General features: G+C 40.6%; 1 protein-coding gene across 3 annotated transcripts in view; it reads left to right on the top strand.

Annotated features, from left to right (window-relative positions):
- Positions 1-3,937: 3,937 nt before the first annotated feature.
- Positions 3,938-18,449, top strand: part of SHTN1 (shootin 1) — a 120,618-nt gene continuing 106,106 nt past the window's right edge. For 2 of the 3 annotated variants that reach the window (XM_521613.9, XM_016919448.4), the window contains exon 1: positions 3,938-4,715. In XM_521613.9, the coding sequence (XP_521613.3) occupies positions 4,658-4,715 (58 nt within the window). In that variant the 5' untranslated portion in view covers positions 3,938-4,657. The remainder of the gene's footprint in view (positions 4,716-18,449) is intronic. The other variant, XM_003312779.7, reaches the window with a different exon arrangement.

The following is an 18,449-nucleotide window of genomic DNA, read 5'->3' as shown; positions in this document are numbered from 1 at the left end:
CGGGGTTTCACAGTGTTAACCAGGATGGTCTCAATCTCCTGACCTCGTCGTGATCTGCCCGTCTTGGCCTCCCAAAGTGCTGGGATTACGGGCTTGAGCCACCGTGCCCAGCTTGTATATATGTTTATAATAATTATATATTCTTACCGAATCAACCCTTTTGTGAATATAGACTTTTGTTTATTGTAACAGTTTTTGACTTAAAGTCTGTTTTGTCTGATATTAATATAACCACCCCAACTCTCTTTTGGTTACTAATTAAATTTTTTCCTACCATTTTGCTTTAAATCTATTGTTGTCTTTGGATCTAAAATAAATATTTTGTAGACATCATATAGTTAGATCATACTTTTTTTGCACCCTGCCAGTGTTTGCCTTTTGGAGAGTTTAAGCCATCTTCATTTAAAGTTACAGTTAATAAGAAATGACTTATTTCTGCCATTTTGCTATGTATTATCTATATGTCTTATAGCTCTTTTGCTCTTCATTTGCTTCATTATTGACTTATTTTATACTTAGTTTTTTAAAAAATGTGTATGTTTTTGGTAATCATTTTGACTTCTTTCTCCTTTCCTTTTGTGCATATTTGGTTGATATTTTCTTTTCTTTTCTTTTTCTTTCTTTCTTTTTTTTTTTTTGAGACAGAATTTTGCTCTTGTTGCCCAGGCTGGAGTGCAATGGCACGATCTCGGCTCATTGCAACCTCCTCCTCCTCCTGAGTTCAAGTGATTCTCCTGCCTCGGCCTCCTGAGTAGCTGGGATTACAGGCATGTGCCACCACGCCCAGCTAATTTGTTATATTTTTAATAGAGATTGGGTTTCTTCATATTGGTCAGGCTGGTCTCAAACTCCTGACCTCAGGTGATCCACCCGCCCCGGCCTCCCAGAGTGCTGGGATTACAGGCGTGAGCCACAGCGCCCGGCCAATTCTATAGTTTTGAGTATATTCAGAGAATTGTACAACCATTACCACAATTAATTTTAGAAAATTTGTATTACCCCAACAATTAACCACACACCTATCAGCAGCCATTCCCTGTTTTCTCCCAGACCTCCCCTACTTTCACCCCACCTCAGTAGATACTCACCAATCAACTTTCTCCCTCTATGGATTTGCCTATTGTGATCATTTTATACAAGTGCAATCATACAATATCTGGTCTTTTCTGATCAACTTTTCACTGAGTATAATGTTTTCAAATTTCATCTGTGTTGTACCATATATCAGTACTTTATTTTTATTACCAAATAATATTCCAATATTGCCATTTTCATATGATAATTAACATTACATTAAATAGCTCTGTACATAAGCCTTTTAGGATAGATTCCCTGATATAGAATTAGTGGATCAAAGAGAGTGAACCTTCTTCTCATTGTATTTCAATCTTATTTATCTGTATACCTCAAAAGATGACATATGTGATTTTACTTTAATTACCTGAAAAATTAAACAAAGATTAAAGAGAAACTCCTTCTTGACCACTGTACTTTCACACTCCAACCCCCACACCTTGGTCCTGTTCCCCTACTTTCTATCCCTAGAGACAGCCATTATCCTGAGTTTGGTATATATTCTTCCAATTCATTTTTTAAAAGTCTCTCCTTTATCTCTATGTATATATTTGTATATATATGTAAACACACACATTTTTAAGGGTTTTAAATGACCTGTTATTTGGAGGTCAATAGTAACTCCAACGTGATGCCTGCAACATAAATCACTATGTATATTATTATTACTGAGATGGAGTCTCGCTCTGTCACCCAGGCTGGAGTGCAGTGGCATGATCTCGGCTCACTGCAACCTCTGCCTCTCGGGTTCAAGTGATTCTCCTGCCTCAGCCTCCCGAGTAGCTGGGACTACAGGTGCCCACCACCACACCCAGCTTTTTTTATTTTTAGTAGAGACAGGGTTTCACCGTGTTAGCCAGGATGGTCTCAATCTCCTGACCTCGTGATCTGCCCGCCTCGGCCTCCCATAGCCCTCACTATGTATATTATTAAACGGAACAAAAACTAATTTATCACTTCTATCCTTTCCATCAATATTCATATCATATAAATAAACAATAGTGTAATGGGAGACCTGAATCCCAATAAGGACTCTAATAGCCCTCCTAATAATTCATACCATGTCCTCAAGTGAATGCCATATTGTATTTCAGGAGTTTTTTTTTTTTTTTTTTTTTTTTTTTTGAGATGGAGTCTCGCTCTGTCACCCAGGCTGCAGTGCAGTGGCAGAATCTCAGCTCAGGAGCCTTTTCTAATTTTAAGGAGGATAAATGGGATTAATTGCAAGAGGCCGCAGATTTAGTATGGAACCAAAAGTTTGATTATAGATTTGATAATTAACTCATTCTTAAACTCCAGAAATACTATCTAACTACTGTATAATTGGAGTAGACAAATCAGCCATTAAAAAAAATGGAACTTTGTGAACTAAGCCAAATATTTAATGGGCACTCTGCTTGTATTTGGTAGAGTGAGAGAGAATGAGTCAGGATGACTCATCAGGTTTAACAGGTTTCCCAACTGCTGGACAAAAGCTAAATGACCATTATTTTTCATTAAAATCTCCCGGATTTTCTTATTATTATCTCCTGGGGATCTTCATGGCAGCTATCTGCAACTATCTTGAATTATCTTACGCATACCTAGGGAAAGGGCTGAATAATACAATCCCATATCAAAATTATTTTTAAACTTTAAACATTTTAATACACTGTATTAAAAAATACTATGCTGCCCTTTTAGATCATTCTACCCCTAAATCACTCATGCTAAAGTACTATATTGCCATTTTAGAGAAAGAGAAAGCAGTGCTACCATTTTTTTTTTCAAAATTTTAGTTAGCATGTAGTGAGTATCAGAAAGACACTAGTTACAGGATTTACCCATATCTCAACCTCACTCTACAACTATCATGGAGAAATGAACACAAGAAATGGAGCTGGGCACTTCCATAAAACAGCAATTGAGGAATGAGCAGCACTGTGCTGTTGCTGTACCCAAACTAAGAGCTTAGAGGTAGTGAGAAAAACCAAGCTGTGCAGTAAGTCTAATTCAGTTTGGACTTATCTCCCATGCTTAATGATCAGTGTAAAAGAACTGCAACCTTCAGCTTATAGTCAGCAACCACAACCCCTTTCTCACAGACCTGTAATTTTTTTTTTTTTGAGACGGAGTCTCACTCTGTCACCCAGGCTGGAGTGCAGTGGCACGATCTCGGCTCACTGCAAGCTCCGCCTCCCGGGTTCACGCCATTCTCCTGCCTCAGCTTCCCGAGTAGGTGGGACTACAGGCGCCCGCCACCACGCCCGGCTAATTTTTTGTATTTTTAGTAGAGACGGGGTTTCACCGTGTTAGCCAGGATGGTCTCGATCTCCTGACCTCGTGATCTGCCCGCCTCGGCCTCCCAAAGTGCTGGGATTACAGGCGTGAGCCACCGTGCCCGGCCACAGACCTGTAATCTTTATTAAAAACAAAAAACAAAAAACAAAAAACTGCATTATAAATTCTGGACTTGGTGTTTTGTTAATCTTCCTCTATTAAATCCTTACAACTCTTCCTGGAGAGTAGGTATCACTATTCTTCCTATTCTTCAGATGAAGTTCAAAGATGCAGGAGACTTGACCAAAGGTTAGCTCGCAACTAGGGGTTGGGGAGAAGCACCTTTGAAACAATGCAGACCTGCCACTTCTCTCCTGGGCATGGTCTAACACAGACATGAGTTCAAATAGTTCAGAGGGCAGTGAACTGGGACAAACGCTTGGCTTAACTGCCAGCCTCTGCTGCCCGGGGGCTGCGTGACCTTCGGCATTCGGACTGCAGTGGCACCCTCTCTAAAGGGAAAGTCATCCCGCCACCAACCAGATGATCTGCAAGGGCCCTCGAGGCCCCACCATCCACGTGCAGCAGGGTCCACGTTCTGACCACCTGGCAAACCTGGTGCGATGGGGGAAAGCTAGCCAGGGCCCTCCTTCACTCACGGCATGGTCATTTAAGTAGCTGGGCGGCCTGATTCGATCCTTGTCTGCTCTTCAAGGTGCAAAATGTACCACCCTGGGCCCGCCCCTGTGGGCAGCTAGGTTTTGCAACCGCGCCCCCAGAGTCCACTGCGGGAAAACTAGGGAAGAAGCCCAGGCGTTCATGGCTCATTGCGTCCCGCTCTACCTCTGTGGTTCTTTGGGAGCGACCCCCGGGAAGCGTCCAAAGTGGAGTTTCCACACACGCTGCGAACCCACAGCCGGTTTTCTCTGAACCCGCGTCCTTGAGTCCGGGGGGTGGAGGCGGAGAAAAGGGTGCGGAGCGACCCCACGCAGGGCCGCCCCCCCTCCCACCAGCGCGTCCTGCCGCGCCGGCCGCCACAGGCTGGCATAGCGGCTGCCGACCCGCCCTCGTCCCTCCACCCCCTGCACGGGACTGCTGGGCCCGCCCCGCCCCGCCTGCAGGTGAAGCGGCCGCAGCCGCCGAGTAGGTGCTTGGGGATGATCTCACTCGCGCGCTCCGCGCCAGGAGGAGGAGGAGCGGGAGCGGATCCAACTTCCGGGTAGTGGAGCCGCAAGCCACCGGCATCTTGCTTTTTCTTCCCCCTCCTCCTGTGTGCCCCGCGCCGCTCCCTCTTTCCCTTTTATTCCCGGCCCCACCCGCCAAAATGAACAGCTCGGACGAAGAGAAGCAGCTGCAGCTCATTACCAGTCTGAAGGAGCAAGGTAGGCAGCACGCGGGCGCCAGGTGTGGGCAGCCGCGGCCCGTGGGCGGGGACGGCCCCAGGGCGCTGGGGCCAGGGCAGTTGGAAGCCGGGCGGGAGACGTGGCGGCCGCCGTGGTCACCGCAGTAGCTCCGTCACCCGCAGAGAAGCGTCCTCCGTGGCCGGCGCGCCTGGGAAAGCTCTGGACCGAGGATAACGCGGAGTGTCGGGGCTAGTCAGGCCCCGCAGCTCGAGACCCGCTGCCCGCTGGTTGCGTTTGCTGGCGATCGGGGGCTGGGGGAAGGGACGAGGATTCAGTGCGGACGAGGTTGCACAGGGCCACCTTCCTTGCCGGAGAAGCGGGTGGGGCAGGATATTTTGGCTGCTTTGGGCGGCTCAGCTAGCTTGGCCCCACCCTTACACATTTGTTGGCGCTGGGTGGCCTGTAGGGCTGTTTCACACCCTTCCCAGCTTTTCGTTTGGATTCGGTCTAGTTCCTCTTTCCTTGCCCAGCTGGGATTTTCAGGCCATAATTTTTTTTTTAATCACTTCTCAATTTTAGCAGTTTATTAGTCAGCAAGGTCAACATCCTGCCAGTGTTGAGCTTTCAGAATTAACAGGGTTGGCGCTGGGCGAAGGAGAGCCAGGCCATGCGCACGCATTTCTGTACTGCTTGGTAACTGGGGATTATCCTTTAATAAAGACCTGCTTCAGTCAATCATTTTTTTCCATCAGTTACCACACTTCTGAACTAAACCAGATCAACAACCAAATGCTAACCTACCACATTTAAACAATTATCATTATTACCCTGACCAAAGGGTGGTCTGCAAATGTGGGTCAAGACGGGGAGGAACCAGCCGGGTGCGGTGGCTCACGCCTGTAATCTCAGCACTTTGGGAGGCCGAGGCAGGTGGATCACCTAAGGTCGGGAGTTCGAGACCAGCCTAACCAACATGGAGAAACCCCATCTCTACTAAAAATACAAAATTAGCCGGGCGTGGTGGTGCATGCCTGTAATGCCAGCTACTCGGGAGGCTGAGGCGGGAGAATCGCCAGGAGGCGGAGGTTGCGGTGAGCCAAGATGGCGCCATTGCACTCCAGCCTGGGCAACAAGAACGAAACTCCATCTCCAAAAAAAAAAAATAAATAAATAATAAAGAAATAAAGGGAGGAACCATACAGATTTAAAGGAAGTAAAAATGTGTAGGAACATGTACTTTTCTGAATGTCTTGCTGACAAGACCATGTAATGGAAGGATCCCTGCTCTGTGGCAAAACCTGGTATTTAGTTGCAGCTCTTTCACTTCTCTTGGCCCAGCTCACCAGCTCTGTGAACTTGGAGGAGTCTCTTTCCTTCCGTGGATCTTCTGGTCAATCAAGGCCGACCTGACTAAAGGCGAGGGCGAAACTGGAGGACTTTCTGAGGTCCTGTCCAGTACTCTTACCTGTTGTTCCGTAAAACCACAGACACCGTTGGGAAGTGCACCCGGATTCCTCTGAAGCCACGCTCTGGCAAACAAATTTCAACATTACTGTTTACTGTGTGACCTTGGGGAAATTATTTAACCTCTGAAATGGACATAACACATTCTTCTGTGATATCCAGCATCTAGAAAGTGCTGGATAAATGTTAGTCTCTTTGGCCTTCCCAGCGCCTTTACCTGGCATCCTAGATTAGCCTGAGGTCATAAAGTCACAAGCATCAGTGAATTTAGTGGGTGGACAGAATGCCTTTATCTGAAGTTTCTCAAGTGTTTTCGCGAGGGATTGGATTCTACTGACTGGTATTTTATATTTAATAACACCTTCCCCCAACCCAAAACATTAAAACTTGATTCATATTCTAGATTTGTGGAGCTTTCATTATAGGTAATATCTGTCAGTGGATATCAGATCTTCTTATGGTTGGTCAGTTTTCAAATAATGATAAACATAAAAAATTTTCCCTTTCATTTCTTATATAATCAAGGGTCGATTAACAATGTAGATAATCTGCAAATTGTTTATATTTGATTTCGGAACACATTCTCCATTTCTATGTTGGGTTTGAGGCCTGAGAAAAAGGATTTCTATATTTGTGGCTCTTTCTCCTATTGCATTGTATTGGAAAATAAACAAATCCTTGGCATTGGTATTTTTAGAGGATATATTTCCTTGATTAAGTGCATATGAAAGGTAATAAAACAGTTAGATATTCAAAGTTGTGTTTCTTAAAAGGTACACTTTTGGGGATAGTGAGTCTACTTACAAAGGTGTTGGGATTTTTTCAGCCCACAGTGTGATTTTTATACATTTCAAAACCAGGTAGTTTGCTTGTCATTGGATCACAGACTGTGGAAACAATTTACTTCAAAAGTATTCAGTTACTGTTTGACCTGTAGAACTAATTGGGAAGCTAGGGATTTGGAAGAACAGGTAACTGGGTCTTTGGGCATTTAACAGTGCATACTATGATCAATTTTGTAAGCTGATGGTTACATGGTTTATTTTTGAAAATAGTAATTTTTACTACCTGTTACTACCTTTTTACTCACAATGTTAATATTCTGAGTGATAATTCCACTACCCCTATTTAGTGTGAGCAAGAAGAACCACTATTTATCAAATATGTTATTTTCCCTTAATAATGCTGAGGTAAACATGTTTATTCATTCCTTTAACAAATACTTATCAAGTACCACCATATGTCAGGTCCATGTGGTAGGCACTAGGGGTGTAAATAGTGAACTACACAGTCCTTGTCACCAAATTAATTTTCTAGAAGAGAAGACAGTTACTATTCAAGTTATCATATGAATAAATGTACAATTACTTTTTTATTCTAGGATAGATTCTTAGAAGAAATGGAATTGTTGGATTAGAGGGCATGGACATATACTTTTGCTAGACATTGCAAAAGTGCCCTCCAAAATGATTATACCAGTTCAGATATCCTTCAGCAGTACCCATTTCCCCACACATTGGTCAACTCTGGCTAATAGCAATCTTTATTCATTTGAGGTCCTGACAAGTTTTTGAATTTTTGCCAATCTAATGGGCAGAATGTTACCTTTTAAGATTTGCATTGCTCTGGTTATTAGTGATGTTTGAAATCCTTTTACATGGCCATTGGCCATTTAGGTTTCATCATATGGGTCCTTCCTTAGTGAGTTTTTTTAAAACTGATACATGAGACTTGTACATATTTATAGAAGACATAGGGTATTTTGTTACATGCTTAGAATGCATAATGATCAAGTCAGGGTATTTGGGATATCCATTACCTCCAGTATTTATCATTTCAATGAGGTGAGAACATTTCAAGTCCTCTCTTCTATCTGTTTTGAAATATATAATACATTGTTGTTAACTGTAGTCACCCTACTTTGCTATCAAAATGTTAAAACTTACTCCTTGTATCTAACTATGTTTGAACCCATTAAACAATCTCTCTTCATTTTGCCCTGCCTTAGTAAGTTTTAAGTCTAAAATTTGAACCAGTTCCCCAGGAGAGTGTTCAGAAAGGAGATTCCTGTCTACTCTAAACCACAAAGCTGACAGCAGCCTTCCCTAATGTGAAGCCTTTAGTGGTGTGGTGAATAAGGTTGCTTTTGACAAAAGTTGTGAAATGTAATGACGGAGTCTGTCATAATATGAACGATCTCTAATTTATACTTACCATTCCCTAAGCTCTATGTCTTATAAATCACACCCACTTCTGAATTACTTCAAAACATTTTATGTTCCCTCCTAGTGAATGGTATAATTAGCTATATTATGTCTTTCTAGAAAGTTATATTATGTCCCTTTAAAAAAAATTAGCCAGTGTGTGATTGCTTATGTTCAAGCAGATGTTGAGGTAATGAGGTAATTCTCCTTTTGTCTTTTTTGGGGCTTTATTTTATTGGACTGATTGACATCTTTAATGCACGGAGAAATGGCAACTTTGGATACTATTTCCGAGGCATATTTCCTAGCTACTAAAGTGGATATTTCCCTTACAAAACATCATACAATTTGCTCCCCCTCCGGAATTCAGTGGGAAAATGATAGACTTAGTTCAGCATTTGTTTAAGGTGCATGATTTTCTGTATAATTCATTCAGCCCACATGCATTGAATATTCATAGCCAGGCACTGTGCTAGGCATCAGAGAGATAGAGCTGAATAAGACCTTGCCCATGCTGGTGAGGAGTTCCTGGTCTAGAGATAGTGCTAGGCATGTAAATTCCAGGAGGAGTGTCTGATTGGCCTAGTTTGGCCGATCTCATGTATTCAAATACTTTGGCCACGGGAGGGCAGGATACTTTAATTGGCAGCCCCTGCAAAGATTGGAGGAGTAGTCCAAAACAGAATGGGGTGCACTACCATGAGGATGCTGACCGGGCAGACACAGACAACACACGTCTGCTAAACTGTTCAGTATAGTAATGCCATGTCATTTCCAAGTTGATGAAATTTTGAAGAGAGATGGCTATTTAATAATAAGGACATACTCACATAAGAGGAAAACAACCACCACCACCCCAATAATGGGCAATTTTTGGGCTAACAGTATTTAAAATGGATTTCCTATAGTGAGGTAATTGGTTTTAAAGCAATTTAAAACCTCTTTTCACCTTTAGAGTTAGTATCATTTTTCCCAAGATTATTGAGATGATACTTAAGTTCACATGGAAATCTAGTCAAGCTTATTCTTAGAGCAAGTTAGTAATTAAAAGATGCATCCAGTATTCCCTTGGCTTCTAGGCCAGGAAATAACTGGAGCATTATTTTGACAAAACAGTCTGAAACGATTGCCTACCACAATGACCACGTCAGTCTGGGAAAACGGAAGCATTGACAATCTTGGGTGCATATGAGATCAGCCAGTAGAAAGCTGTTTGGAATTAAATGTTGCCTTCTTTTCAAGTGCAAACTTGGTTTTACATCAGTATTTTTCAAAGTGTGGTACAAGGGCCAGCTGCATCTGAATCACCAGGTACTTATCAACAATGCATTTTCCTCTGACAGTTAGGGAGTGGTTGCTGAAGAACAACAGTTTGGCAACCCCCCATGAGATGGACATGCAGCATGGGCTAAGGAACTATGTCTTCTAGTCAGAATTTCACTATTTCCTTAATATTATTTATTTATTTATGTATTTATTTATTTGAGACAGAGTCTCACTCTATCACCCAGGGTGGAGTGCAATGGCGTGGTCTCGGCTCACTGCAACCTCCGCCTCCCAGGTTCAAGCAATTCTCCCGCCTCAGCCTCCCGAGTAGCTGGGACTACAGGCATGGGCCACCACACCCGGCTAATTTTTGTATTTTTAGTAGAGACGGGGTTTCACTATGTTGGTCAGGCTGGTCTCGAACTCCTGACCTCGTGATCCACCCGCCTAGGCCTCCCAAAGTGCTGGGATTACAGGCGTGAGCCACCGCACCCAGCTGTGAACCTTTTTTAAAATAAATGCAAAAATAAACACATGCTCATAGAAAACAAGTGTGTAAAGTGAAAAGTACAATTAACTATTCTATCTGACCCATTGTTTCTCAATCTTTATTTCCTTATCACTCTCCTAAGGAAACTTTTTAGGCATTTTATGCACTGTGACTCTTTGAAGGGCCATAAGCCATTGTAATATCCAAGATCTTTTCTCTTGTCTCCTTGAGGATGAAATCACTACATTGACAATGCATGCTATGACCCCATTCCCATTTCTCAAAGTTAACTACTGTTAACCTTTTGTTTTCTTTCTTTCCAGAAATTGTGTGTTTGTATGTGCATATGTATTTATCATGTAATATGTAATTTTTTATATTAGTACATGTAGCGTTAAATCATTAAAAATTGATTGAATAATGTTCCAATGTACAGACGTACCACAATGTATTTAATGTCCTCTGGATGGACATTTCTATCTTTCTTTCTTTGTTTTTGCTATTACCAGTAATGCTTCTGGGCTGGTTGTGTTGGCTCACGTGTATAATCCCAGCACTTTGGGAGGCCGAGGTAGGAGGATACCTTGAGCCCAGGAGTTTGAGACCAGCCTGGGCAACGTAGTGAGACCCCATCTCTCTAAAAAGAAAATGCTTTTGGCACTGGATTCATGTTGGAGACATCAGTGTGAACTCATGTTTAGCTTAATACGGGTATGGATGGTTACACATATCTATATGTTAGTATATACATATATTTTCTTGCTCTGTCAGCTGAGAGAGCCTAGATGCACCAGTATCAATGAGCACATCTAGAGCCCAGAACTTGGCTTCTAATGCCATTCTCGAATAAAAGGAACAGGGTTCCTAGGAGAAATGGCTAATTTTAGGAAAGGGGCCGGAAATATACAAGATGAGCCTAGAGCATCTTGTAGTGCGGAAACTAAGGAAATGCACCAACTGATAAGCTGACATTGATGGAGATACTGTAGTCCCCGCTTACCCATGGAGGAAGCTATGTTTCAACACCTGCAGTAGGTGCCTGAAATCATGGATAATAACAAACCCTATATATTCCAAGTTTTTTCCTGTGGATACATACCTGTGATAAAGTTTAATTTATAAGTTAGGCACAACAAGAGATTAACAATAAAAACTCATAATAAAATAGAACAATTATAACAATATACCGTAATAAGAGTTATGTGAATGTGGTCTCTCTCTCTCTCTCTCAAAATATCTTGTGGTACCGTAGTCATCTATTTTCATACCATGTTGACCATGGGTAACTGAAACCCTGAAGAGTGAAACGGTAGATAAGAGGGAAACTACTGTCTGTCAGAGACACAAGAGCCCGTGGAAAGAACATCCAATGTCCAAAGACGGAACTCTGAACAACAGAATATTGGATTATAATTCAAAATATGAAGTAATATTCATGAGTTGATACTGATATAAATAAATGATTAAAGACAAATCTCCCATGCAGAGCAATTCCAAATAATTTATGTAGATGTTCCCCCTCAAAGCGGTGTATCTTAACTCCCTGATTCGTTTTTTTTTTTTTTTTTTTTTTTTTTTTTTGAGACAGAGTCTCGCTCTGTCCCCCAGGCTGAAGTGCCGAGGCATGATCTCTGCTCACTGCAAGCTCCGCCAAGCTCCACCTCCCAGGTTCACACCATTCTCCTGCCTCAGCCTCCCGAGTAGCTGGGACTACGGGCACCCGCCACCATGCCTGACTAATTTTATGTATTTTTAGTAGAGACAGTGTTTCACCGTGTTAGCCAGGATGGTTTCGGTCTCCTGACCTCGTGATCCACCTGCCTCAGCCTCCCAAAGTGCTGGGATTACAGGCGTGAGCCATCGCGCCTGGCCCTAACTCCCTGATTCTTAAGTGTGGGCAGCACATAGTGAATTCCTGCCAAAGACTACAATATGGAAAAGGGGGAACCAGTAACTTTACAGTGGAGAAACCTGACACACACCATGTCAGCTAGATGATCAAGGCCAACATCAACAATGATGATAGCATGATAGTGTGATGTGATGAATTGGCATTTTACCTCTGTGGTCTTCCCCTAAAAACCCATAAAGCCAGTCGACTCATGAGGAAAATATCAGCAAATCCCTGTTGAGAGATGTTCTGCAGAATACCTGATCAGCACTTCTCCAAACTGTCAAGGTCATAAAAATGAGTGAAGTCTGAGAAACTGTCATAGTCAAGAGATGCCTTAAGGATTGAAGGGTAGAAAAAATAATCTGTCCCTCAAACCTTGTAAGTTCATAATTGGGACAGATACCTGTAACAAAAGACATATGAACAAGCAAGTTTATTAATGCATGCAGTGCACATCGCAAGGGAGAAAAATAAGCAGTGGCTCAACATACTGTCTTCAACAAAGAACAATACATTTAGAAAAGTGTTAGGACAAAGGAAAGCAGTTCCAGGCTTCCAAAGGCAGGAGAATGTGGGAAGGTGAGTTTATGGGGAAACTCCTGGGGTAAAGTCTACTCGCAGATTTCTCTGCCACCATCTCTGAGGTGATATGGGTTGTAAAGGAGAATAGGTATCTTGTTTTTAGGTGGGAAATGGGGAGAAGATAGACCTCTTGTCTTTGTAATTCTGTGTCCTGCTTTTAGGCAGACAGAGGGAAGGCAGATAGTTTCCTGCATCCTAATTATCTTTAGCTCAAAGGTCTTTCATATTTTGGGGAGATAGGCTGGTTTCCTTCAGTTCTCCCCTTTGAAACTTTACTTTCAGAAAGTCTCACATATTATGTGCTAGGCTGGTAGCTTTGGAGAGGTATGGTTGTAGATAAGTGATTGGCAAAGGGGAAGAAAACCAGATTGGAACCAGCAGAAAAGAATAGATTTAAGTATATTGTCTCATATCTTATTGAGTCAGTCTCTTAGTCCTGAGACTAGGTTAGTTTAGGTAAACAGTCATGTTTTATTTCAAGAGGTGGTGTTATGGGTGATCTCTTTAATGTAAGGTTTCTATATGGTATAAGCATACAAATACTTAATAAGAGACATTTCTATGAAAAAAAAAGGAAAAGCAAGGTTAATGTTTAGAGCAGTCTATAAATTAGTTTCTGAGTCTGGAGAGCAGCCAGTTGAGAGGATTTATACGTCTTAGGCTCAAAGTGTCTTCAGCTGGAGTGGGGCAGGCAGTTGCAATCTGACAGATTTTCCTTGTTTGTAGTTTAAATATCACAAAGGTTGTCGATACAAAAGCTGTTGTGGTGATTTCTCTTACGTTTGTATCAAGTTGTCCAGCTTTAGCTTGCATAGCTTCAGAAAAAGCCCAATTTTAATTTCAGTGATTCCAGGTCAAAGGGTGGGAGAAAAATTGGAAATGTTAGTTTGGAGACTCACAGCCAGGTATCAGAAAAAACTAAAAGAATTTAGGATCCATTCCAGATTGCAGGTAATTAATAAAATCTCAAAAACAATGAACAGGGCTAGAATCTAGTAATGGGTGAACTATAGTTTCTGAACTATTATTTTTCTGAAAATGTTTTTCCTCTCTCACACTAATTTCTACCAAAGAGAATCAGTAAGACCAGTTTATTTGTAAAATAAGTTTTTGTCTATTATACTTGGCCTAATTATTTACATAAATGCAGCAAGAATAGTGATTGACTATGTAAGCCCTTTTAAAATCTGCTTTGCTGGAACTCTTCATAAGGAATCTCGGATTAGGCTTAAAAAAATGCCTCCTTAGGCTAAGAAGCCAAGCTTAGGACTCAACATCAGATTGTGCCTATAGTAGTCTTAGATAGATAGCTCTCTTCCCTAGATTCCTGATGTTCCTGGGCCTGTCAGGAAGGTGACATTCTTTACCCACCTATAAGGCAACCATTTGAACCATGTATTCAAGGTACAAGGCCAGTATTTCCAAGGTGCCTTTATTGGCCCCATTAAACTGAGGTTCCTCTAGGGACCTCAGTTCCCAAAAACTGGTCATATCAGAAAATATGACATTCTCATCAAACTTTGGCAATATAACCAGTGTTTTCAATTGTATCCTATTAAAAGAAGAACGGATTCTTACTGAACTTATGCAAATGCCTATAGTATCCTAAAAATAAGAATACTCATGAATAGTTTCCAAATTTTGGAGGGATCAGGTAAGGAAGAAAAGTAAATGTTTCAATTCTATTTGCAAAAGTATACTTTACCAAATTGTCTTAAGCTATAGATAGTGCAAAAGAAGAAAATGTTTTCCTAAATCTGGAAAATAAAAGAATCAGTAGTGTTTCTAATAAAAAAGTCATAAAAATCACAGTCCCTCATCATTTTAGTCCCACGTAATTAATTCTTAATTTTGCTCGATGTTAGCAATTTTAGGAGTTCAGTTTCTCCTTTAGAGTTCTGGAGTTCATACCTAGTCCACTGGTATTTCCTTAAAGTTATCGGAGACCTGTACAGGTCAGAGTTCTTTTTGTTCTTCCCATATACCTCCTTGAAGACCCAAAACTTTAGGATTATAATTGCTTGCAAAAAGCTTTTAGAAAGAGCATCAGAATAAAGCAGTTATAATAAATGTGGACAACAAGACTTAAAATGGCCATGGTTAAAGATCTGATGGGAGTTCATTATGATAATAATGCAGTTGACAAGGAAATTTGGTTGTTTGTGAGATACAACAATTTAACATAATCAGAATTATGATAGGTAGCGTATTAGATTTCTAGGAATATCATAGTTTTGAAACACATCAATAACATATTCATACAAATAATAACTCAAAGGTTCGCATTACATGTTATTTGACAATGTTTCTTATATAATTTAGCATGCAGAATAAACCTAATGGGTTTAATATGTCACTTTCAGACTTCCAGGGAGCCCTCTGGAAATCCTAAAGTTAGTTTAAGGTAAAAAAGACATCATTTACAATTTGATTTTGGGAAGTTTGTAAAAAAGATTCAAAACAATCAAAATAGGATCACAGGTCACTGTGAAATAATAGTCATTCTGATTGTGAAATAATATTTAATCAGACTGATAAAGGCTTCAAAAGCAAATAGGAAGGCATATAGTTGTAGAAAAACCTTAACTCCTTAACTCAATTTTCTAAAGTAATCAAAGACCCAATAAAGACAATGTGAAGCACAGGGAATCACCTTGATGAAACACAGAATCTCCCCTTCCCCTTCCCTCTTTCCCCTTCTCTCTCTCTCTCTACAGTTGACTAAAAAGGTGAATAAAAATCTTTTATTTTCTCTTGTCAATACTATAGGAAAATCTTTTAAAAAAGACCAAATTTTAGTTTTATATCAGTATACTTTAGATATCAAGGCTCCATTTTAAATCTCGTAATAAATTAATTCAACTTTTGTTAGTTTAACCATACAAGACTTTCTCTTGCTCTCTTTTCTCAACTTTCTGTATCCATTTAGTTTTCTCTATATCATTTCTTCATTCATTTTTCAACCTTTAAATAACATCTACTTAGACGAAATCACTCCTTTCCTCAGTAAAAACAGATCCTCATATCTTGCTTATAACTTTCTCACCAAAATATATCTTATTTTACTTATAAACTTTGCATACAGAATTGTTCCTCTTATTTCTAGTAGCCTTAATTACATATATTAATTAGAGTTTTAATCCTTAGCAATTTTGAACCAGCATTCCATAGACTAATACCACTTCATAATATCTTAGAAATATGTGTTTCCTCAAAGTACAATTTTTAAACCTTGCTAACAGACTCAGATATCTTTAGTTTCTTTGCAGTGAGAAGCCAAAAGTAGATAAACTTAAATTTATCTTTAGCAATTAATGTTTAAACATTTTATCTTACTTGAAAATGATCTATATACTCAATGAATATTCATCATTTAATTTAATTTCACAAAACTCTAAGGATATGGTAACCAAAGAGATTGCAAAACCTTTGTAAGCAAACATATTATAAAATATGTTATTTTAAAAGTACCTGTATAAACTCTTATCCTGCTGTATCTGTTTAATTCACTCATTTTGATAATTATGCTTGGAAAATTTTATGAGACAGACAAAGCTAGGCATCATCTCAGGTTATTTTTCTCATATCCATTTTACAGCACGTGTATGTTAGGCAGTTACTACCCAAGCAAGAACTCTAAAGTTAATTATATATGGTATTTTTTTTTCTTGTAACTCAGAAGACATAGTTGTTTTTACTAAACTAACACTATTAAACTAGTCTTATTTTCCCAAGTCATGTGAACCTGAAAAGTATTTGGGTTAGTTTCTATGTCTTTGGAGTTTTAAGTAAATTTAATTTATGAGTGCTCATTGCTATCTTTAAGCCAATGTGAAATTTCTTCAAAGCATTTTATACCACGTAAAAACAACCTACAACATATATGAAAACATGTATACAGGCCAGCGCATGGTGGCTTACCCCTGTAATCCCAACACTTTGGGAGGTCAAGGCAGGCGGATCATGAGGTCAGATCGAGACCATCCTGGCTAACACAGTGAAACCTTGTCTCTACTAAAAATACAAAAAATTAGCCGGGTGTGGTGGCACGTGCCTGTAGTCCCAGCTACTTGGGAGGCTGAGGCAGGAGAATCGCTTGAACCCGGGAGGCGGAGGTTGTAGTGAGCCGAGATCACGCCACTGCACTCCAGCCTGGGCAATAGAGCGAGACTCCATCTCAAAAAAAAAAAAAAAAAAAAGAAAAGAAAACATGTATACATAAAAAATACAGACAAAAAAGATAGTACAGCTTTCATTTAAAAAATGTTCAGCCATGAGATAGGTATATAAAACTCACTAATTTATAAATGACAGTTGGATCCAATAGAGAGAACAAAGAGGCCTCAAAAATGCATTGTAATCTGAATAACAGCTTTCAGTTAAGCCAACTTCTGACCATAGAGATCTTTAAAAATAAAATTCTTTAAAACATCTCATTATCAGGTTTCCTCCAGGACAAACAGTATATATTCCTGGCTTCTCTTTCCTCTCTTTTTTGTCCCCTCTAAGAATCGTCTCCCAGAAGTTTGCATTTTAAAAGGGATAGTTTCTCAGGTAATACTAGTTAGGGAATGTGTATCTCAAAGGCACAGAGAAGTAATGTAAATTTTCACAAAAAACAGAGTTTGGGGGGCTTATTTGCCTACTAGAGGCCTAGGGTAATTATTATTTCAGCTTTTCCTTCTTAAGTGCAGGACAGTACTGATTTCAGTGTCCTGATGTTGAACAGCATTTGCTGGCATCCTGAGATGAATAGGTGAGAGTTGGGGTTAGTTAGAATAAGTGGGCTTTGAATTGCTTTTAGAGGCACATCCTATTTTTGTAAACAATTTGCAAGACAAGGAGAGTTGCTTTTAATTCCTCAGAGAGTTTGGGTTGCAGTCTGCATATCAATGGACTGACTTGTTCATCTAATTGCATTATCTTTAACTTGTGTTATCAGGGAGGAGATTTCCAACTAAGATAGAAATAAAAAGATTTCCCTTTCAGCTTTAGTGCTGTTTGCCTTTGGAATTTGTTTTTTTGTTTTGTTTTGTTTTGTTTGTTTTTTGAGACAGCATCTCACTCTGTCACCCAGGCTGGAGTGCAGTGGCGTGATCATGACGCACTGCAGCCTCAACCTCTCGAGCTCCAACCATCCTCCCACCTCAGCCTACCGAGTAGCTGGAACTACAGGTGTGTGCCACTACGCCTGGCTAGTATGGGTATTTTTTGTAGAGACAGGGTTTCACCATGCTGCTCAGGCTGGTCTTGAACTCCTGATCTCAAGCAGTCAGCCTGCCTTGGCCTCCCAAAGTGCTGGGATTACAGACGTGAGCCATAGTACCCGGCCTGCAGTGTTTCAATAAATCATTTTTACCCCCCGAATGTATAGTTCCATTTTAGTTTAGGAGAGAAAGAAACAGGCAAATTTCTATAGTTTGGAAGTTTGGATATTTGTCCCCCAAAATCTCATGTTGAAATTTGATTCCCTGATGTTGGAGGTGAGACCTTAATGGGAGGTGTTTGGGTCATGTGGCTGGATCCCTCACGAATGGCCTGGTGCTTTTGTCCTCCTAGTAATGCCTGCTTTTTAGTACCTTGTAGCAATAAGTAATGAAGCTAGAAGAGTTGTCTACTATAGCCTCCCTGAGAGTTCCCCTGAGAGCTACTTGTTAAAAAGTGCATAACACCTTTCCCTTCTCTCCTGCTTTCCTCTCTCACCATATGATCGCTCCACACGCTTGTTCCCCTTCGCCTTCTGCCAGGGGTGGAAGCAGCCTGAAGCCATCAACACAAACAGATGCTGGTGCCATGTTCCTTGTACAGCCTGCAGAGCCATGAGCCAAATAAACTTCTTTACAAATGACCCAGCTTCAGGTATTCATTTATGG

This window comes from Pan troglodytes, chromosome 8, assembly GCF_028858775.2.
Source record: "Pan troglodytes isolate AG18354 chromosome 8, NHGRI_mPanTro3-v2.0_pri, whole genome shotgun sequence".
NCBI classification, from domain to species: Eukaryota; Metazoa; Chordata; class Mammalia; order Primates; family Hominidae; genus Pan; species Pan troglodytes.
Note: the sequence above shows the minus strand (reverse complement) of the source record. Positions and strands in the feature narration are given on the sequence as shown.